The 23,824-nt window shown below is 41.2% G+C and overlaps 1 protein-coding gene across 1 annotated transcript; it reads left to right on the forward strand.

Annotated features, from left to right (window-relative positions):
* Positions 1 to 1,993: 1,993 nt before the first annotated feature.
* Positions 1,994 to 20,344, forward strand: Serpinb11 (serpin family B member 11). Its single transcript, XM_048443731.3, has 8 exons — positions 1,994 to 2,109; positions 9,318 to 9,500; positions 10,391 to 10,450; positions 12,722 to 12,841; positions 14,566 to 14,683; positions 16,641 to 16,783; positions 17,356 to 17,511; positions 19,488 to 20,344. The coding sequence occupies exons 2-8, from the start codon at positions 9,333 to 9,335 to the stop codon at positions 19,887 to 19,889; spliced, it is 1,167 nt and encodes a 388-aa protein (XP_048299688.3). The 5' UTR covers positions 1,994 to 2,109; positions 9,318 to 9,332; the 3' UTR covers positions 19,890 to 20,344.
* The last annotated feature ends 3,480 nt before the right edge of the window (positions 20,345 to 23,824 follow it).

The following is a 23,824-nucleotide window of genomic DNA, read 5'->3' on the forward strand; positions in this document are numbered from 1 at the left end:
AAAAAAATAGAGAAAGACTAAAAATTCAGACACAAAGATAGCAAAAATAGCATTACAGGCAATTATTTTATAGATTGAAGATCAAATGTTAAGCACTTGCCATAGAATATTATGATATGAACTAGTTACTGTGATTGTGGTCTTCTCAGTATGGGGTTCCATCCTGGAGAAGCTAAGAGCAAGAGGGAGGGATAAGAAGGTTCACCTCCTGTGATAGGAGGGTGACTCCTTTCTAAAAACCACAAAGAGACTGTGTTGCACACCTTTGTTGAACACTTCAGGTTTTGTCATCCTATGCATTAATGCAGCTGTGAAAGAGGCTATAAGTATTATACAGGCCATAAGCATCTTTGCTCATCACGTCTTAACAACACCTCTTCTCATGCCTTGGTTTGAACTCAGGCACTTGTCATGCACACGTGGCAATGCCCTGTAGCCCTTTGTACCAATAGGATTCAAGGCAATAGATGAATGCATCTTTTACCTTCTTCCTCTGTGTAGATAGTCCTTTTGGTAAGGCTTCCCTGAATGTTGGAGGCATTGTCAACTCAACAGCAAGCAACACAAATGATTTACTTCTTTTCTTGCTCATTATGATCACTTCACAAATAAGATACTTGCATATGTTTTCTCGTTGGCTCTACTTTTAAGTACTCCAGATTAAGATCTTGGGACAGAAGGTACAAATGATTGGTTACAAGGGGAAAGGGTGTTAGGTTAATGGAAACACTTCCACACACAAGGAAACACTCAAAATACTCACTTTCTAATAGGGAAAATAATAGAGCTATATAGTCAGAATGAGTAATATAAAGACTTTTCTTTGCTAAAGCTAATTCGTAGACATCAAGAAAAGTTAAAACTTCCATCATTTTCTTACGGATCTTAAGAGAGATTGAGACAAAATCAGGAGGTAGAGGATCAGCCATAATAGTGGGCATGAGCTTTCTGAATTATCAAGGACTCTAGTTAGTTTTGGGTCATGTGAGAAATCACTCGTCTGAGCAGAAAGACATTGTAGGACAGGGGGCCACTTTTGGTTATATGGTTAGTTGTATAAAACTATTTTTATGAGAATATTGAATGGGATTAGGACCATATTTTTAAACTCAAGTTTTCTTGGTTTTACATCTTATAAAATTATTTAATTTCAGATAAGGAAAGGTGCATTGCATGATGAGAATATGGAGAAAATTGTGGCCATAAACGACTTTATTCTACCATAAATACAGATGAATCTGCCTTTATAGCTTCAGACAGGTATTGTTACCACCTTCAGAAAGCTGGGCTGTGTATTGCAGGCATAAGACTGGCCCTTGGAAAGACCACAAGGGTGTCTCACATTTATGATTCTAACTACCACTCCCCCTAAACATCCATCATCAGTTTTCATCCCTATCTCTGATCTATAGTTTTTATCCTCCACTTCTGGATTGTATCTCAGTTATGTATCTCAGCATCACTGGTGGCTTTTGGCTGTAAGAGGGTCTGTGTGGCTTGTTGGTAGCAGACATTGTTATAGAATCCACAGGATAATTCCTACTTGAGCATACTTCTGTCTTTTTATAAGGTAGTGTTAACTTGCTAGTATACTGCTGAAGCTACATGTGAAATACATGATCCCTGAGAAAAAGCTCAAAGGACCTTGAAATAAATGTACCTCCAGCCAGGAAGCATCTGTCACCACCAGAGTCTTTCTGATTGAATTACTTTGCGTTGTAACCCTGTGGACCCTGTTAATGGAATGTGTTCATGTTATTTTCTCCGGAACTATACCTAATTTTCCTTCAGTGGAGCTAGACTTGTACAACAGGATGAGAGCACATAAAGTGCTCCAGAAAGCAGATCATTTGTAAGTCTTTCAAAGTCGCTGCATGGCCTTCAGAAGCGTTCCAGAAAGCAGATCATTTGTAAGTCTTTCAAAGTCACTGTATGGCCTGCAGAAGGACTTCTTTCTTGGGGTTGTACTTCCTGTCCAGCAGGTGAGGAGCTGAATCATAACACAGTGGAAAGGGAGGAGCAAAAAGTGAAGGCTTAAATTTCCTTTGGAAGGACACACTCCAGTCCAACTTGCCAAACTGTTCCCATCACCATCGGGAAGCAACAAAGGTAAAGAGAAATATTTCTGTACTTTATGGGTAGAATTGTTGTCAGAGGGCAACAAATAAGAGTAAGCTATGACACTTGGCAGGTCTGTAAAGAGTAAGATGAAGGGATAGCTTATTATTTAACTGACTTTAACTGGCCTTTGAATAAGACTGTTAGCATATCTGAATATCACTGAAAATGAGCATCATAAAATCATCGATTTAGCTTACTAGATCTCATAAATCTAAATGATTTTGTACAGAAATTATGCTTATATCTTAGTATTAGCCCTAAGCCTTTAAATAAGTATTATGCTTTTCTCTGTGATACATGTGTTGTATGTGGATGGAAAGGTGTATGCATGCACATGTGTGTGTGTGAGAGAGAGATTCCGTGTGTGTGTGTGTGTGTGTGTGTGTCTTTGTGGATGTATCTGTGAGTTTTTCTGTGTCTGTACTTTTCGCAGACAGTGTCTTCTGTTGTAAGAAGCTGAGGTCTTTGCCCATATGTGTTCTGAAAGAGCTGACTCTATCTCCCCTCACAGGCCTATTTCGGCTGCATACCCCCTGCTGACATTTCCTGAATCCATCTTTTTAAACTAAGAAAAGACAAGAGGCTCAGGAATCTTTATTTGCCTCCTTCTCTCTCATAGCTCACTTGACATGACACATTCCACTTTCCTGGCAGATGCTTCTTGTCCTAAAACGTAGGCAGACATATGCAGAGATGTTCAAGAAAGCTTTCTATAATTCTCTTCTTTTTTTCAAATTATACACGATCGCCTTCCATGGGACTCCCAGTTTTCCCACCTGAGCTTTCTTGAACATCTCTGTGAGGTCAGGCAAATAGTATTGTTTATTAGCTCTTGTCTGTTGATGCTAGCTGCCAATGTTCTTGTTGTTATTTTATAACGTGGTAGGAAGAGACAGAAGCTTGAGATTCAAGAGAGATGGACTCCTGTTCCAATTCTAACTGTGTGTGATTTCTCAAGCTCCAAATGCGTCCTCTGCAGAACTGTAGAAGTGCGACACATCCTTCAAAACTAAAGGTTCTGGACCCTGCACATGCAGTACTTTGTGTGTGCAAGGACCTTGTGATCTAATAATTTACGTCTCAAGAGTGTGCTAGTGCAGGTGTGTAAACAGGGCATATGAAGATGTTCCTCACAGCCCTGCCTGTGACGGTGTGATTCAGAAGGCCATTCATGTGTCAGTCTCTGAGGAGGAAATAGGCTGGCATTTCATGAGAAGACAAAATTCGCCAGATAGGAGTGATGTATCTGGATCAACATGGATGCATCTTAAGCATATAGTACTAAATAAAGGACAAATGACTTAACTAAAACTCATTTATGAAAGCCAAAAGTATATGACACAACAAAATCGATATTTTACTAGAACAGAAACAAAAAAGGAAAATCTCTAAAGAGATTAAATTGTGTTCTGAGAGTGGAGGGGAAAGAGAAGGAATTAGGTGTCAAGTGGGGAGTGAGGAAGAGAGTGACCTATGCAGACAAAAATAACTCGCTTCAAGAAGCTGGGAGTATAACTCGTTGACCTTTTCTACTTATGATTATAAAGAAAGAAACAGAATTTTCAAAAGCACAGAACCTAGTAAGTAACTCTGCTGTGTATTCTAAAGTCTTTTAAAGGAGCCTCAGTAATTGCAGGTTTCAATGTCTGCTTTATAATAAAAACATGACCCACATTTAAAAAATTACATTTACTTGTAAATCTGAAATTACATCCCAGCAACTGTCTTAACTCACTAACTCCACCCTCTTCAACACAGAATACAGTGTAAAGAAAGGTCAGCTTGGATATACCTCATTACTGGGTGGACTTTTATTATTAAGATTACCAAATAAATGTTTTCTAAGGACACTAATTATTACAGATGTTATAGAGCACTGTACAAAGATTTAGTTGAAGGACAGCATCCTTGTGAAGACATAGGCTTGCAGGTGAGTGGAATGAGATGAACAAAGCCCATGTGAATTTTTTTTAATCAAAAGCTAAGACTTGTCCAGCTCAGATTAACTCTAGTGATTGTTCTGGATGGTCAAAGAACTAACATGCATAGCACCCAGACATATGAACAAGTTTAGAGCCACCAGCTCTAATTGCAGGAAGGTGTGATCATCACTGGCACTGGTAAATGCCTTGGTTCATTGTTTTGAAAGTCCCAAGTGACACATTTCCTTTTGCTTCTTTGTTGACTGACAATGGTTGAGCCACATGCTCTCCTCCCTCTTTCAGGTCTGAGGACCATATGCTCTTAGCTCTTTATGACAGTCGAAACACAAAGTATGAACTTTTGAAGGGGAGCATGACATACATTCCTAAATCAGTGACACACAGGTCACACCCCAGCAAATCCACCTCCAGTGAGCTCAGGTCGAATGGGCATGGCTGAAAACATACATTAGTAACCACAGTAAATGCACAGAAGTAGGGAGGACTATAGCTGATCTGGTATTGTCCTGGGGACCATGTGCTTAGACTAGGATTCTAAAAACATGTGAAACCATTCATACTCAGATTTGTGGTAAAAGAATGAATATTTTCAGACCTGTGAAAGTCTAACTAAAATGAGTAGCTGCTTTAGAAAAGTGTAAGGGGATCTCTGCCTCTGCTCCCATCAGTTGTTGGATGCAGGTTCTATGACAACATAGTCATCAATCTGATTACAGAGGAAGGCCATTTCAGGCTTCCTCTCCACTATTACGTAGGTGCTTAGCTGGGGTCATCCTTGTGGATTCCTGGGAATTTCCCTAGTGCCAGATTTCTTCTAGCCCCATAATGGCTCCCTCAATCAAGATACCTCTTTCCTTGCTCTCCCTCTCTGTCCTTCCCCCATCTTGACTATCCTGTTCCTTCTTGCTTTCCTCTTCTTTTCCCTTCTTTCCTCCTCCTTCCCCTCCTCCCTTCCCTTTCCCCCACCACCATACTCCCATTTTTTTCCAGGTGATTTCATCTATGTCCTCTTCCCAGGGCGATCCATATATGTTTCTCTTAGGGTTCTCCTTGTTACTTAGTTTCTCTGGAGTCATGGATTTCAGGCTCATGATCCTTTGTTTTACATCTAATAATCAATGGACTGAGCTCCCAATACCCAACTGAAGAGAGGGAGGAGTGATAAGATGAATAAAGGATCAAGACCATGATGGGGAAGCTCCCTGAAACAGCTTAACTGAGCTAATGGGAGCCCACTGACTCTGGAATGACAGCGGGGAGTCAGCATAGGACAAAACTAGGTTCTCTGGATGTGGTTGACATTCTATATGGCTGGGGCAGACTGCGAGGCCACTGGCAGTGAGATCAGCAAATACTGGTCCCTACCGCTTGAACTGGCTTTTTTGGATCCCATTTTCTTTAGAGGGATACCTTGCTCAGCCTAGATATAGTGGGGAGGGTCTTGATCCTGCCACAAAACCGTATGTTAGATTTTGTTGACTCCCCATTGGAAGCCTTATCCGCTCTGAGGAGTGGATGGGGGTGGGGTGGCGGGAAGGTAAAGGAGTGGGAGGAAGGAAGAGAGTGGGAACTGGGATTGGTATGTAAAATGAGAAAAGACTTTAAATAAATAAATAAATATGAATAGGAAAAACAAGGAACATGTGAGTGTTAGCATGTGTCCTTGCTGGTGTTAGGGGACAAGCGGTAATAAAAGTTCCTAAGGTAAGTGGTGATGCTTTTAGCTGCAAGAAACAGAAACTTCAACTGAAACTTTTCCTTGAAATAGCGATGAAAAGCTTTCATATGACATGGCAAGAAATCCCAAAACAGGGTAGATTCAAGGCTGTGTACCTACCTACTCAGAGGTGATTCATCGAGGACTCAGGTTTCTCCATCTTTCTCCTCTATCATCCTGGGCTTCCTCTCTGAGTATTTTCCTTGTGACCATGAATAGCTACTTCATTGGCAACCACATGTAGAGAGCACAATTCTGAAAGGAAGTAGATTCTCCTATGTGTGTCTTCTTAACCTTCTTCACTGGAAAATTTTTCTTAGCAAGGATTCCAGAAGTTTCTGAGTCCTAAGTCACTCACTGTTGTGGAATGTAGAATTTTCTTAATTGGTTTGGCAATTAGGAATTGTTTCTGGGGACCAGGAAGCAGAAAGCCTTCATTTAAGCAAACATGGAGTCTGCCTGCAGCCAGTCCTCTTGCTGATGGGTGGGTGATCAACATCTGCAAACATGCTCTGTGGAGAGCAGGAGGGGAAACCTTCAGAAGTTAGAAAGGATGCATAAGAAGGTCACGGAGATGGTAAACACTTACTGGATGACCCGTCAACTCCACTCCATGATGAGCCATCTCAGCAGGCCATGTATGCTCCAAAGACACACCCTTATTGTCTCTATCCCTATTTCCCATGGTTTTTGTCCTTCTATTTCATTTCCTTGATACATAAACTTCTCTTTCAAGTATGTTAGTGGCTTTTCACTCTGTTGCTTTTCTTAAGAACAATATTTTTACTTGCACTTTCCTGGAAGACTCTCCTTCCATTCTTCAGGAAACAGGAGGGGCTGTTCCTCTCTGGGTAGATTCTCTGCATACTTCATACTTGCATATTTCTATACTTACCAGATTAAAATCCCCCCTTCACTTCTTTCACAGATAATTATTAAGGGGCTTCTATATGTCCATCAGTGAAAACAAAAGGAAATCCATGATCTAATGGGGCCAGTATGCTAAGGAGTAGGTCAGGTTAAAATTTTTCATATGTAGTGAGTCAGGTGGTATGTTCTAGAAAGAAAAGCAAATTGGAGAGATCTGATGTGGGCGTGTGGACTGAGTTTTCAAAGGGGAACACCAGGAAAAGACTTATTAATAGGGTGCCTTCCTGAAGAGAGATGGAAACGAGCTGCCATAGTGAGCCATCTGAGCACTGGCAGAAAGGCTATCTCAGAGGAGAGAGAAACAACATAGAGACCCGAGGTGAACATACTTGGTATATTCGATGGATGGAAATGCTAGAGAGTCAGTGCAGTGCGGTGCTGGTGAGGTCTGAGAAGGCCAGGGTCAGGCCAGAGAGCCTTGCTTGTTTCGGCAAGATTTGGCTTCTTTGTGAGGATGGGAAGGTTCTGATAAAGCCGAGCACAGAGCACCACGAGCAGGATGGGAAGGTTCTGATAAAGCCGAGCACAGAGCACCACGAGCAGGATGGGAAGGTTCTGATAAAGCCGAGCACAGAGCACCACGAGCAGGATGGGAAGGTTCTGATAAAGCCGAGCACAGAGCACCACGAGCAGGATGGGAAGGTTCTGATAAAGCCGAGCACAGAGCACCACGAGCAGGATGGGAAGGTTCTGATAAAGCCGAGCACAGAGCACCACGAGCAGGATGGGAAGGTTCTGATAAAGCCGAGCACAGAGCACCACGAGCAGGATGGGAAGGTTCTGATAAAGCCGAGAACAGAGCACCAGGAGCAGGATGGGAAGGTTCTGATAAAGCCGAACACAGAGCACCACGAGCAGGATGGGAAGGTTCTGATAAAGCCGAGCACAGAGCACCACGAGCAGGATGGGAAGGTTCTGATAAAGCCGAGCACAGAGCACCACGAGCAGGATGGGAAGGTTCTGATAAAGCCGAGCACAGAGCACCACGAGCAGGATGGGAAGGTTCTGATAAAGCCGAGCACAGAGCACCACGAGCAGGATGGGAAGGTTCTGATAAAGCCGAGCACAGAGCACCACGAGCAGGATGGGAAGGTTCTGATAAAGCCGAGCACAGAGCACCACGAGCATCTGATGCTGAAGTGGCATCACTCCTGCTTCTTGAGAAAACGCCACAGAAAGAAAGATAAGGCAGTCAGGAGAGGAAAGCATTTCAGGATAGCAGGGGAGGGACAATGGAAGATTTGACCAAAGTAGTAAAACCAGAGAAGGTGACTTTGAGCATTTTTGATAGTGTAGGAAAGAAAATATTTCACAGACTTGAGGCAAATAAGAAGAAAGTAGTAAAGAAGATACTGTAGGTTATTAGTGTGAAAAATAGGAAAGTGGAATCAAGGGTTCCAGAAATGAAGAAAGCTGTGAGGGAGAAGGTGAGGGAGAAGAGTAAGGCACCAATGGTTACTTTATGTCCTGACATTTTTGAAGGACCCATTGGGCATCTAAGTGGACATGTTGAGTGTGTAGTTGGATATATGAGTCTAGAATTGAGGGACAGCCTAAATTCGAGAGTCAGCTTTGTTTTTTGCTATAACCATATCTCGGGAAGCAAACATAAAGAAAGAGTTTCATTTACTCATAGTTTCAGAAAACTCAGTCTAACATGATGAAGGAATGGTAGAATAGGTCAAAGTATAGAAGAAAGAAGGGAGGGAAGGAATGGAGAGGATCATAGAGATGGGGAGGGAGAAGAAGGGGGAGAGAAAATTAACGGCTCCAAGTTCATACATTTAGTGACCTAGTTCCTCAAGATAGGTCCTATCTAACATTTCCAGTATCTCCCTCGGGAATTCTACCAACTTGAGACTGTCTGTTCAGCTCACGAGTCCGTGGGGGCACATTTTATATTCAAACTCTAACAAAGACCTTACAGTGTGTTGGCGATGTTTGAGCATGACCTGGCATGAGGTCACTGGGAGTGTAAAGGCAAGGAAGATTCAGATCTGAATCCTGGAGACATTTGATGAACCGAGGCTAGCAATGGTGAAAGATCCTGAGTGGGAGGCAGTGGATTAAAAGAGAGTGACCACCAGGAAGACAAAGCAAAAGAGTGTTTGTCAGCAATGAGCCCTATGAAGAGTACAGTCTCACAGTGGCTGGGAACTCCTCTTGCTGATTACCCTTTCTGCAGCTCGGTACTCTTGGCGCTCTCATGATGTTTCTTTCCCAACACACTCGTTCCCTAAAGTAGTCCATACTCCAGCATAATCTTTTCTTCTCTCAGGTGTGTCTTTTTGGTTCCTTCATTTTCACTGATGCCGTGGCTCTGACTGGATGGGGAACTTTGGTCACCTTACTAGATTTACTTCACATTCTTGGAAGATTGTGCCAAGATGGGGATAAAACTGTGGCGGGTGTCAGATTGCTTGTACAGAACTGAGAGGAAAGGTGACACTCTGTCTTGTGAGGCCTATGGATGTGGGCAGTCTGATGGGAAACAATTGTTTGAGTTCGTGGAGCATAAGCTTTTGGTACACAGATTCCAGGAAGAGGATGTCTGAAAGCATAGATGGTAAACACACAGGGCTGAATCACTCCTTCTCTATTCTTAGGCATCGCTTGGCAAAATGAATCCTATCACCACAGCAAACGCTGAATTTTGCCTTGATGTGTTCAAAGAGCTAAGCAGGAACAATGCGGGAGAAAATATCTTCTTTTCTCCACTCACCATGTTCTATGCTCTAAGCATGCTCCTTCTGGGTGCCAGAGGCAAGAGTGCTGAACAAATGGAAAAGGTAAGGGTTGGAGGAGAACATCCCCAGAACCCAGATATTTTCATGTGCCTTCTCTTGCTTATAAAATTTTATTAAAAAATGAGAAATGACTTACATAAGTCATATTTCTGAGAAAGACAAAAAGTTTTAAGTAATAGGATTTAATGCAGCTCAAAACAACACATAACTTCTTTTATATCTAAGGCATTCTGCAGTAACTTTTATTTTGGTGATTTTAATATAATAGAGAATACATGTTTGGTGCTATTCTTTCCTTCTAAAAATTTTAAACTCTAAATCCTCACACCATTTTAAATAAAATTTAAAAAGGAATTTATTACTAAGCTTCTTCAGGACTATCCTGTTAGCAGACAGAGATTGTCAACTCCATTTTACAACTAGAAGAACAAAGGAAAGGCGATCTGTCATGACACCAGCCACCAGGGTCTTTTGAATCTATGAGTTTTTATTACTGAAAATGTCTAGAAAAACCTCTCTTGACAACTCTTATGGTAGCTGCATATTTTAACTTTGCAGGGAAGCCATTTGTCCAGGGCTCCCTATAGGCAGTGCTCTACACGAAGACCTGAAGAGTAGAAGAAGGGCGGAGTGGCTGCAGCAATGGAGTTCAGCTTCTAGAACCTGATCGACCACAGTATGGGGCAAGGGTGCTTGTCCCTTTTGATCTCAGTCTCCCTAACATAAAATAGAGATAATATTAATTATCAATGAATTTGTTGGGAGGGTTAAATAAAATGCCCAAAGATTTAACTCAGGACTTGAAACATAACATTATCACATGTTATCTATCACTAGTGGTCTTGATCAGAAATGGAAGAGGGATTGCAGCTCTCAGATGTTATACCTTGCACATTACTTTTGTGACCAGTTGACTTCTTTTCTTTTCTTAGGTGCTCCACTATGACAACTTTTCAGAATTCTTAAAACCAAAGATGAAAGACTTTTCTGAGGTATGAGGATATCATTACTGAGATATCAAGTACTCTAAGAATCAAGAAATCATAGTTCATGGCTTTTGAGAACCTATGTTTCATGCAGGGATGTCTCACCCAGCCTTCATGTAGTGGGAGGAGTTTGATCCTGCCTCAACTTGATAGACCAAGTTTTGTTGACTCCCATGGAAGACTTGCCCCTTTTTAAATGGAGGAGTGGGTGTGGGGGTAGATGGAAGGTGGAAGGAACAGAAAGAGAGGAGGGAGGGGAAACTGTGGTTGGAATGTAAAATAAATGAAAAAATTATTTAAAAAAGAAATCATAGTTCCGGAGTAGAGCAGTGGAGTCCTTTCTTGGGTCTGTGAAAAAGACAGCTCGATCTGTAGTCCCCAATCATATTCCCAATAACCACTGTTGGGGACTGAGCTTAGCACACAGTAGTAATGACAGCAGCAATGCCTTCCCATCCAAATTGTTAAACTAATCATTGTCATCTTTATGCAAACGTTTCTGTTCTGTGCTTTTGCCTGCTATTGAGTCTGTCAGATTCACCCATGCATGTAGTTTTGTTAGTCCACTAAGAGCTACTGACAAAGGACTGCCTGATATAGCACCATCCATGTGCTTTGAGACAATAGTTCCTACTATTCTCAAAGGAGAATTCACTAATTTACTTAGAATTCTCACATGGTAGCATTTGTAATACTGCTTGGGTATATGGATAAATGTACGCTCTCTCTCTCTCTCTCTCTCTCTCTCTCTCTCTCTCTCTGTGTGTGTGTGTGTGTGAGAGAGAGAGAGAGAGAGAGAGAAAGAGAGAGAAAGAGAGAGAAAGAGAGACCAAGATTATTTTCTTTTAGGCCCACAACCAGTCCCCAAATTGGGACACGGGGACTTAACATTAGTTATGAATGCTCAGCCTAGATTGGGCTCATTTCTTGCTAGCTCTTATAAACTTAACCTTTATCTCTTTTTCTACATTTTGCCTCAGGGCTTTTTACCTTTCTTTCTGTATGTTGTCTCCCAGTCTTTCTTCCTCCTTCTCTCCCCTTCTATTGTTCTTCTTGAGTCTAGAGTTCTCATCCCACTTATTCTCTCTGTTTGCCAGCCCCACCTATCTCTCTCCTGACCTAGATATTGGCCATTCATTGTTTCTATTAGATATACTTATGAAATGGTCATTTATTAGACCATTCAGGTGCCTTAAGCAGACAAGGTGAAACAAGTGCAACAATCTTTACATATAAACAAAAACAGCATAAATGAATGTATACATGCTTACATCATTAGACAAATACAACACACTTTTACACAATTAAAGTAATATTCCATAGCATAAATAAATGTACCACATTTTTACATAGTTAAAAATTCTATAACTCACACACATAATCAAAACCTTCTCAGAAACCCTGTTTATTAGGAACCATTGTTTAGGAAATGTAGACATCACCTCTTTGGTTGACATCAATGAATTCTTAATGATAAGTCATATGTATCACATTTGCAAACTTTGCAGAATTGCTACTGCATAAAACAAGTGAATATATTAGATCTTATTAGTGAAGGTTGAAGAGTTTGTTTAGATAGTCATTTAGAAAACTGAGACATTGGTTGGGTGTGTTGGTTCATATTTGTAATCTCAGCACGGAGGAGGCAGAGGCAGGAGGAGATTTGGCAAGTTCAATGCCAGACTGGTACACACAATGCATTCGAGTCAGGGCTATCCAGTAAGACCATGCCCACTAATTGGGAAGAAGGGGTCAACAAGAATCTAAAAAAATACAGATGGACGAATGTAGCACATCTTTACATCATTAAGTAAATGCAACATACCTTTACACAGTTGAAGTAATATTTCATAGCCTAAACACATCTTTCATGTCATTCAAGAGATGACAGTGGAATATGATCACACAATGAATAAAATATAAGTAAAAAACAGTCAAAAAATATATATGAAAGAATAAAAAGATTGAGAATTGAACGTAGAAATATAAATACAGAGGCAGCCACAGAATTTGCATTAGAATCTCTTTGTTCATGAAAGCTTAAGCTTCTGATTTAAACTCTTAGGAGCAACAAGTAATACTGTTGAGTCTGTACACCATCTGCTGAGATTGTTTTGCTAAAAGAAATCAAGTAAAATGCTTGAGCAGCTCATCTCTTTGTGTTCACTGCTGTTTATTGGAAGGCAAAAAATCTTGATCTGCAGATATTTTCTTTTCATTATTTATAACTCTTTAGTGGCAGGGAACCAATCACTTTTCTTTGTTTATTGCTGCCAGTGCAGCCAAGGTGGAAGGATGTATTCTGAATTTGGAGCTCTGCTATCCCAAATCAACCAACTGAATTCCCTCAGCATTGCTAACAGAATCTATGGGACGAGGACGATCACATTCCACAAGGTAAGCATTCCTGGGGCCTCTGAATTTCATAGTGTAAAGATGGGGGGACTGAGAAGAACTTACGGTGGGTGCTCTTTACAATGCTGACTTTGAGCATAGGCATTCTGAGAAATGACTTTATCAAAATTTAGCGTTCTGTAGTATCACATGAAAACTCCCTTTTCTGTAAAATCCATAAAACTGCGCAAAAACTAGGGTCAGAGATTAAACACAAAATGAAGTCATTTGTAAGAATTGCCCTTTATAGATGGGAAGAAAAGTGAGAGCCATTTCTTATCTTTACAAAGGCACTTGATGGTAGACTATCAAGAGGTAGTTATAGGTGTATTCAACTAGGAGCCAAGAGATGTGAGTTCTCTTTCCATTTATACATATGACTTCTGTCTTTAAAACAAGAGAATTAGTTTTTTTTCTAGTTCCAAAACTGGAGGTGGGTTTCAGCCCTTACCCATGAACGTTTTAGTGTGTAGCTCCATTGAATGTTCACTTAATAATCCCCAGGGAAAATCACTCTTGAACTCATCCCAGGTTTTGTTTCATACAATCATTTCATTGTGCTTTGACAAAGATACAAATCTTCCAATAAGTCTAGAGACTACAAAGCAGATTCTGAAAATTTCAGTTGGCAAATGTTAGAGATAATAAGATTTAGATTTGATCCTTATCTAAACTCAAGCCTTCTTCCTGCTATGACCGGCAGGAAATACTGGTGTCCTTGGTTCATCTCCATCTGATCAAGATTACTGAAGCATTGGGAGGAAGCTTCAAATATTTGTTTGTCTTTCCAGTTTGGTTTTTTAAGCTGTCTTAGGTGTCACACATCTCTAACAGAATCTTTGTATCTGAGGTGAGGGAAGCACTTTGACACTATGGAGCCTTTCTTCTGCTGTCACAGAAGCTCACAAAAATGTGTTGAGTGTCTGAGACAATGGAAGTCAAGGGCTATTGCCTTTGAGCTGGTATCTTTCTTCCTCTTTGCCTCTCCCAAACAGTGACAGAGACACAGTGTTGCTGTGTGTCACTTTAAGAGTGAGTACCTGAGCCACGTGTGTATGTGGAAGTCAGAGGACAGCTTTGGGTATGTGTTCTCTCTTGCAATCTTTTCTAAAAGATGGTCTCTTCCTGCTTAGCACCGCTTTGAGTAATCCAGTCACTAGCTCCTGGGGATTTCCCTTTTCTCTGCTCTTTTTCTCATTGTAGGAGAACTGGAGTCATGTGCAGGGCACCGGGCTTTTACCCAGGTCTGGGGATGGCAACTCTGCTCCTCACACTTGCACAGCAACTGCTTCACTGCTGTGAGATGTCCCTCTATGTACATGTCACTTTTGTTGGCTAGTTAATGAAGCTGTTTCGGCCAGTAGTTTAGTAGAATAAAGACAGGCAGAAAATTCGAGCAGAGATACAGAGAAAAAGAAGGCGGAGTGAAACAGATGCCAGCCAGCTGCCAAGGAAATGAGGTAGAAAACAGAAAATGAGGTAAAGCCAAGGCCACGTGACAGTACATAAATTAAAAGAAATTGGTTAATTTCAGATGCCAGAAATATCTAGGAATATGCCTGAGCCATTGGTCAATGATGTAATTGGTACAGTTTCTGTGTGTACTTTAGGTGTGGACAGTCAGGAAATGTAAGTGCAGTCTCCAGCTATACTTCACTCAATGGCCATCTTTCCAGACCTCTCTGCACTACTCCTGTACTGTCATTCAATTGTTCTTTCTTTTACAGCAATATTTAAGATGTTCCGAGAGACTGTTCCAAGCCAAGTTGCAAACTGTTGATTTTGAATTGTCTACAGAAGAGACAAGGAAAAGTATTAACACTTGGGTTGAGAATAAAACTAATGGTAAGGATAACTGTGTGCGTGAACATATATGTGTATCTGTATGTGTACAAAACTTTAATGTCTATCTTATGTGTACAAACTTTATCTGTGTTCATTTGGTAAAAGTCTTCCCTTGCTATGCGAACAAGGAAGCAGAAGTTAACTAATGTGAATTCTAAATGCAGGTAGATAACAATGAAAGAACTGGAAACATACTTAGGAATATATTTTGTGACCATTCCTCCTAAGCAATGTATGGCAGAAGACTCTGAGAAAGTGAATATCATTCCTGCTTTAAGGGGATGTCATAAATTCAGCAGATTTTATTAAAATTAATTCACTCCTTCATTCAGAAACATATTTTAAGCATCTATGCATATTTATTGTTTTCACACGCTAGTTATGGGGTAGACTCAGGATTATAATGAAAATAAAACCTTCTTCAGGATTAGAGTTGGGTGTTGTGCCTACCCGTGCTTCATGTCAGATGGCTGGGTACATTCCAAAAAGAGTTTCTGGGTTACATAACACTGAAAGGCACCAAGGCAACTGGTCACAATATTCACAAAGCAGACAACTTCTGGAATCTTCCAAACAAATTCCTGATTTCAAATATGCCTTTGCTTTAAGCGGTCTTTATATTTGTAATGCACTGCTTCTCATACATGCACTACAAGGGTAGGTGGCCCAGAATGGAGGCACATGCCTACAACCTGGCAGATTGCTGAAAAGGCAGAGCAACCAACAATGCAAGTCTGTGACAGCCTTGTCTGCAAAGCAAGTCCAGCACAGCCTGACAGATGTGGAATTACAGAACAGAGTCTGTAATTCAGGTCTACACAGAGTTCCAGAACAGCCTGCTCCATACACTGAGTTTTAGGACAGCCTGGTCTGAACAGGAAGCTCCACCACAGCCTGGGCTACAGAGACTATTATGCAAACAACCCTATTTTAATTCAGTGGTTCACTTACACAAAGCCTGTAAAATAGACAGGAGACTTACTGGGCACAAAAGTTGTTTCAGTGAGAGAGGGAGAAGTTGAAGAAGGGTAATAAGGTGAGAAAGACGAAAATTCATATGTATTCATGAAACTGTCAAACAAAAATCCCCCACTATCATAAGCACAACAAAATGAGCAAACAAGTAAAAAAGTAAGAAGGGCTGGGAGATAACTTATCATTAAAGAGCTGCTTCGCATGAGGACCTGAGTCTGATGCCTAAAAGCCTGTGTAGAAAAGCTGTGTGTGTGCTGCCTACTGTGCCCTTCTTGATGGGGAGCTGAGACAGGCAGAATAACTGGGAGCTCCAGGCCAACAGGAGACCAACAAAGAAGTGACAGTCCGTGATCTCTGATGTCTATGTATACACACACAGGCATGCTCACACATGTACACACACTTTGACACACCTATGGATAAATTTAATTAAAAAGTCTGTGTGTGTGTGTGTGTGTGTGTGTGTGTGTGTGGTGTGTGCGCGTGCATGCACATGTGCATGATGCATGTGCCAAGGTGCTCTTGTGGAGATGAGAGAATGACTGGGAGTCAGCTTTTTCACGCCTACCACGGGTTCTCTTGATGGAGCGGCAGACTTGAGTAGTAAGTGTTTCCACCTGCTAAGGCAGTTCTCACCTTCCTAATGCTGTGATCCTTTAATACAGCTCCTCATATGTGTGACCCCCAGCCATACAATTATTTTGTTACTACTTGTAACAAAAAATTGTTAGCAATTTTTCTACTGTTAGGAATTGAATTGTAAATATCTGACATCCAGGATATCTGATTTCCAAGCCCCAAAGGAATTGTGACTCGTAGGTTGAAACGTACTGTGCCCTATCTTGTTCTCCTGGGGTGGGGTGTGATCTTTTACATACAAACTATGGAAGTGACTGTCTGGGAAAGCAACTTTTGAAAATACCTATTATCAGCAAGCTAATCCAAATAAAATCACCTCTTCTTTTGTTTGTTTTACTACAAGGAAAAGTCACAAACTTATTTGGAAAGGGTACAATTGATCCCTCCTCTGTCATGGTCCTAGTGAGTGCCATATATTTCAAGGGACAGTGGAAAAATAAATTCGAGAAAAGAGACACAGTGAAAGCTCCATTTCACATAAGTGTGGTAAGTATTTCATTTTCAAACTGATGACAAGTCTTGGAAAATTTCTATAATTTAAGCACAGTTCAGAAAAATTTCATGGAAACATTGCTGTAGTTAGCTGACGGCTCTTACTTTTCAAAATGTGAGTAACTTCTCTTACTAGACATGAGGCTGGACAGAGACTCTCTGAAAAGTGGAAACCTTGTCTCTTCCCAGTGTCCTATCCCTGAAGCCTTGAGGTTCTCATGATGATTGCTTCCTCTGACAGCTGATAACAACTAAGCTGTTGTCCCAGACAGTATCCACATGGCTTAGAAGAGACAATGAGCCTCCCGTTTGATTCCCAACATAAGTCATTTTAGCTAGATTCTCTGTGTTTAATTAAAGACCCCAATCATCCCTATATTATTATACTTCTATAGTCTCTAACTTTGACTTATTTTAAGATTATAAAATTGATAACCTGTGCAAAGGAAAGTAATGAAAGGGTGCAGTTAACAGTTCCACTTTAGAGTGCTAACACAAATATTCCTACTGTAAAAATAAAGTATACATACATATCCACTGCTTAAACACAATCTTTTTAAAAATAGGGTAAAAGTGCCATTGTGGACATGATGTATCAGACTGGAACGTTTAAGCTGGCCTTCATCAAGGAGCCACAGATGCAGGTCCTGGAGCTGCCCTACGCCAACAACAATCTAAGAATGATCATCTTGCTTCCAGTAGGCTCTGCGAATGTCAACCAGGTAGAGGCCCAGCAGTGCCACTTGCACCAAGCATATGTGTGAGTGAATGCATGTGGTTGTTTGTGTGTGCATGTATGTGTGTACGCACACTGTTACACACATACTCTGTGTGCCCAGTGATATCTTTATGATCAGTCATGGGCTCATGACTAGGCTTAGTAGACTTTCCCCAGGAGTTGTAGATTAAGGATGATTCCTGCCCTCTAGGACAATATTCAGGCAAGACAAGCACTTCATTTATTGAAAAAGTCACATAGGTTCACTATGTTATATAATATAAATGTATGTACATATCCCTCATAATACACTTAGTGAACCTCTTTGTGCAATAATGAGATGTCATGCTGATGAGATCCCTGGGCCCTAGAGAGTTGTTAAAGCCTTGCTAAGGGAAAGTTTTCTGAGCTAGCCAGAGGATACACTCACAGGCTAACCGCTGAAGGAAATAACACCACAGCAAGGAAGGGACGATAGCAGTGGCAGAAATTTGGATTCAGTCTCCTTTCCCTGGTTGTAGTCAACGGTTCTTAGCACAGAGAGACCTAGAAGTGATGATGGCATCTTACCCCAACCTAGTTATGACCTACCCAGTACTGCAGAACACTGCATAAAATGAGGCTTCTTAGGAGAACAGTTACGGCTCTGGGAGCCTGGGGAAGCTGATTCATAGAGTAGGGTGGCCACAGTCAGTTACTAAGTCAGCCAGTGTCTAACAGTTGGCACAGTTGTTTCCTGAAAGAGCCTGTTGGGCTATATGCATTTGGATTAGGGGGTGAGAGGGATACCAGTTCACAGAGAGCTGGAATGAGAGAAGCAAAGCTGTACTGTAGAAATACATATGCTTACAAGTGGGGCCAGTTCAGAGGGGATTAAGACCCTGGGAACTTGAAGTTAGCTGGGGTAGAGGACGCTAAAGTCAGCAATTTGGAAGCAGTTTAAACTTCTCTTAAAGTCATGAGCAAACTATGGAAGCTATGAATGAGAATGAGGAAGCTGGGGGTGGTGTTCCTAGAGGATTCTCTCCATGTGAGTTTCACTAGATATACAGAAGATGGGCAGGGAAAGTGAGAAGACCCTGATCCAGGGAGAATATGAGCACACGTCATATTCTCATATTCTCAGTTAGCACTGCTAACTGAGGCAGTTGAGAGCTGTTTGCTGTTATTATAACTTGGATTAGACCTAGCAAATGAAAATAATGAAAAGATACTTTGACAGAAAATCTACCTTTATCTTATTTTGTATTATGAGAATGGGAAATTAATAAAATGTATTGAACCTTGGAACAAGATAATAATAAAAATTATACAGTATGTAATGCTATAGAGAATTTGCTGTAGGGCATTAAATACCCAAGGTTATCATTTAAATGACAGACAAAAATGATGAAGCTTTATTTTATTATGAGAAGTCAGTTGCTGGGACCATTTGGGAAACCTGTGTACATATGTGGGCGTTGAAATGCCAGTCGGAAAGAAGTGCAAAGGCATCAAGGCGAGCATGTACCATGTTGAACTTGGAGAAGCATAACAGAAAGCGTAAAGGGCACCAGGGAGATTGAAGTCATTAGGAGTGGGGCAAAGTGATTTGGCATCTTAGAAGCCAAATGAGAACTAAGTTCATATAGATGTGACTCCAAATTTCAGATGTGCAGGTAAAGAAGAAATGGTGGATTGATTCAGTAAGCAGGCAATATTGCCAGGGCAATAAGCAGGGAGGCTTAGGTAAAGGCTAAATGTTGAGGGAAATCAAAAATGTACATTGTGAAAGTCAGTGAGGAAACATGGAGGCGACATAGACAACAGGAAGGGAAGGTCTGACTAACGGGTAGATAGGTAGCGTGTGAGCGTGTGAGCGTTGAAGGCTGACAAGCCAGGAAGAAGCTGGACCGTTCCCAATGTGAATTACAGAAACATCTGCTTTACTCGGAAGCTATGTTTTGGCTCATGTGTGATCGTCTGTATTTTGATTCTTAGATAGAAAAACACCTGAACGTGAAGATGCTTCAAGAGTGGACCAACTCTTCTAACATGGTGGAAAGAGAAGTGGATGTTCACATTCCCAAATTCAACCTTGCAGTAAAATACGACCTAAACTCCCTATTGAAATCCCTAGGGATGCGGGACATCTTCAGCGTGGCCACAGCTGATCTCTCTGGAATGTCACCTGACAAAGGCCTGTATTTATCCAAGGTTGTTCACAAGTCCTATGTGGATGTCAACGAGGAAGGCACCGAGGCAGCGGCGGCCACTGGGGAGAGTATCGCTGTGAAGCGACTCCCCGTCACAGTTCAGTTCACAGCAAATTCTCCCTTCCTGTTCACTATTCAGGATAAGTCTGGCAATATTTTATTTATTGGCAAGTTGGTCTCTCCGTAACCAGAGGGCCTTGTGGCGACCTCAGAGATAGGTAAAATGGACAGGACCCAAGGGGCCGATAGTTTGCATCTTAGCGTTTGTGTATCTGCAAAGCAGGTCTCTCAGATGGTAGATCTTCATTCCGCCTCTGTGAGCTGGTAAACCTCAGACTACAGCAGTCACGGGAGAAGAATAGATTTACACCAGCGCTCTTCTGGATTTCTGATTTTTGAGACCTCATTTGAGTACTGAGTAACATGATTGAATTAAAGAAGGGCTGGATATTTTGAGTTTTCTGTACTAGTGAGCTTGTGAATGAGTGAGTACTGCAAACAGATAAAGGGTTTCTACGTTAGACTAACATTTAGATATAAATTTCCTGCATGCATAGACATAGTAGTGTGAATTTTCGCTCAAACTTCCTTCTACATTGATCATAATAAAGGGACTCAGTGCTTTAAACTCTGAGGATGGAATATCCTGTGTCAGTAAGTTAACTGAGGGGCTGAGCGTTCTTATTCAGCAAACATTTTTCCCTTTCCCTAAAAAGATTCTTTGACAATTTACATGTACATAATGAATTTCGGTCATTTTCATCCCCCCTCACTATTGTCTCTCATTCCCCTCTCTTTTCCTCAGAAACCTTTCTTCTTTCCCATAATTCCTCCTCCTCCACCGATCTCTCCTTTGTGAGCCACTGAGTTTAAATGAGGGTTACTGGCATAAGAAGTGTGGGGGAGAAAGTGGCCCCCAGTGCCATGTTTACAGTTTCTGCTACAGTTCCTTGGGAAGGCAGTCTTCTGAGCTGCTTCTCCACTTGTGATGAAATGTTTGTGTGTTGATGGACCTGACTTTGTGCAGTAGCCATGGCTGCAGAGACTCCTGAGGACATGACTCCAGGAGACATATTTCACAGCACCTCTGCTCAGGCTCCTGCTTTAACCCTTTCTGCCCCTCTTCTGCAATGCTTCCTGACCCTTCCAAGGCTACGATGCAGATGTCGTGTTTGTGCTGAGTACTCAGTCAGTTATTCTAAGCACTGCCATTTCTGGCCAAACCCTATTGGTTAAACTATATAATACATTTATTATGCTTTAAAAAACAGCAATTCCATAAATATAACTCTCAAAAGAGCAAAAGATATCAGGTGGATGTTTTTATCTTAGAAAGAGCTTTTGTATTTTCCACCAAAGATACTACAGAACAATAACCAGATGATAGGCATCACAATGCAATGGTATGATAAATGAAGGTCTGAACTATTATGATGGATGTATGTTATGTGACCTTTCCTCAGGGGACTGGGACAAATATCTATCTATTCACACCAGAAAAGGCACTGATGACAAAGCAAGGGAATAATTCTACCCACGCCTAGCTTAGTGAACCAGTGAGTTTGTTAGGGATTACTTATATGGGTGGAAAGGTTCTTTTATGACCATTAGTTACACGAAGGCATCTATATCACTGTAAAAGCCCATCTCAGGATGGCTGACAGCTCATAAGCACTATATCCCTGGACCTTTCTCCCTGACACTGAGGCAGCTTGACAATTTCCCAGAAATTGTCAGTGTTTATGTAAAAATAGAGAGGGGTCTTGTGAACTTGTGAATCTTGTTAAGTTTCAGGAGCTTTGTAAAGCTTGTGATTTTATTTATTTCCTGAGTCTTGATGAGCCTCCATCCCTCAGAGAACATTTCAGTTCATATGAAATAACTATACACCACTGTAGAAAAAGAAAGATGTTTTTGGTAAACATACCAAAGAGGTCATACAGCCCAGGAAAGACTGTGTCCTGGAATCTGTTCCTAGCTATACAGGAGCACACAGACCAGTGTTATGATTTGGCTGTTTCAGGTGCCAAAGGCTCTTGTATGAGAAGTCTTGGTTGATAGCTGACAGTGCTGTGGTACCCTTGGAGAGTAGTTAAATACTTAAGAAGAGGGACCTACCAGAAGAATGCCAGGTCAGTGACAGCATGATCTCAAAGACGTGGTTCTCTTCCATTGTTTAAGAACATCAAAGTAGGATCTCTTGAAGGTGTGGGAAAGAAGTTGAAAGTCAACATCGTGAGTCAAAGCTGAAGATAATTATTGTGGGTAAGTTTCAGAACTATTGATGTCGATACCAGACAATGACGTGGGACTTAGAAGGACTGCGATTAAGCCTATCCTGGAAATTGAGGTGAGAGGGCTATGGATGGAGAGTGGCTTATCAGACACTGGTCTCCTTTAGCAGACTTTCCTTGTAGTGTGGGGTAGGAGCCTGTGCATTAAATGGTTAGTCTAGGTCATCCTAGACTAATGCACAAACCACTAGGATGTGCTCTAGAGAATCCTAAACTAATGGTAACATAAACTCTATGTCTCCCTAAAATAATACCTTACATAACATATATATCTACACACACACACACACACACACACACACACACACACACACACACACAGAGAGAGAGAGAGAGAGAGAGAGAGAGAGAGAGAGAGAGAAGAAGAGGAAGTAGTTCATGCTTTTAGTTTTAGAATGGGGCGGGGGGGGGGAGAATTTCCTGTGTTAGAGGATTTCAGTCTGATTTCCCTTAAGACCTTCAATTGATTCCTTGATGTCACCCATTCTATGGAAGATAATCAGCTTTTCTCAAAGTATGCTGATTCAAATGCTAATCTTAGGTTAACAATACCACCACAAAAGCATCTTGGCTGATGTTTGGCTAAATAAATCACTGCATCCTGAGACCCAGGCAAGTGGACTCAGAAAATTAAAAATCATTGAGATTGGAGAGATGGCTTAGAAGTTAATACCAAGATCACTCACTGTTCTTCCAAAGTTCATGAGTTCAGTTCCTAGCACCCAGGCTGAGTAGTCCACAGAATGGGAGAGAATCTTTGCCAGCTATACATCTGACAGCTGATTAATATCTGAATAAAGAAATACAATACCAAAGAGTTAATAAAGCAAAAACACAATTAAAAGTGGGCTATGGATCTGAAAAGAGAATTTCAACTAGAAGAAATAAAAAGACTGGGAAATATCTCAAAGCGCTTGTCATCCTTATCAACCAGGGAAATGAAATTCCAAAAAACTCTGAGTTTTCACCTCACCCCAATCAGAATGCTTAAAATCAACAAAATAAGTGACTACAAATCCTGGTGAGAATGTGGGGAAAGAGGAGCCCTCATTTATTGTTGGTGGAACTGCAGACTGGTACAGTCACTCAGGAAATCAGTGTGGAGATATGTGCCGCCTGTACCACCTGGAACCGTGGTCATGCAAGAGACTGGGGACTAAAGAACACACAAAGACTTGGGTCACTCTTGAAGCAAGAATGCCAATTTTCCTATGTTTCCAGACAGCTTATATAGTGCTCTCCTTGACTATTGGCCAAGCCCTAGCTCTAGGACTTTTCACTGTAAGCCCACCAGAAACCACTTCCTTGTTATCAGAAACTCATGAGGGTTCCATGCTCAGAGCAGCTGCAAGCATAGGAAAACAAGTTGTTAACTCTGGCAGGCAAGAAGTCATAGAAAGTTCAGGGTCTGAGGGTCTGCATCTCCCCCCAAAAATCTCTGAAAAAGCTAAATATGAATTTATCATGTGACCCAGATATACAACTCTTTGGCATTTGCCCAAAGAACTGATGTCTTTCTCCACAGATATGTGCATATTTATGCTCATGGCCATTGTATTCAAAATAACTAGAAAGTGGACAAGTCCTAAATGTTCTCCCGCTGACAAATGGGCAATGAAAACATGGTTCAGATAGACCCTGTAAAGAAAAAGTAAATCATGAAGTTTGCCAGTTAGTGGATGGAACTGGAAAATATATAAAGTGAGGTAACACATACCTAGAAAGACAAACTCTACATCTTCTATCTCATTTGTGAACTTAAAGTCTCTTTAGCAGAAGGGAGATCATGTCTGGTTATGTAAACGTGCCACTACCTGTGGCTAGTGAG

The sequence above is a fragment of the Myodes glareolus genome, chromosome 5, assembly GCF_982192425.1.
Source record: "Myodes glareolus chromosome 5, mMyoGla1.1, whole genome shotgun sequence".
In the NCBI taxonomy this organism is placed as follows: domain Eukaryota; kingdom Metazoa; phylum Chordata; class Mammalia; order Rodentia; family Cricetidae; genus Myodes; species Myodes glareolus.

What these genes read in the sequence shown, in the direction of transcription:
- Serpinb11 (XM_048443731.3), top strand. Translation starts at nt 9,333, where the DNA reads ATGAATCCTATCACCACAGCAAACGCTGAATTTTGCCTTGATGTGTTC. An exon ending in GGACGATCACATTCCACAAG is followed by an intron (nt 12,842 to 14,565) that starts GTAAGCATTCCT and finishes TTTCTTTTACAG; the next exon opens with CAATATTTAAGATGTTCCGA. An exon ending in GGTTGAGAATAAAACTAATG is followed by an intron (nt 14,684 to 16,640) that starts GTAAGGATAACT and finishes TTTTACTACAAG; the next exon opens with GAAAAGTCACAAACTTATTT.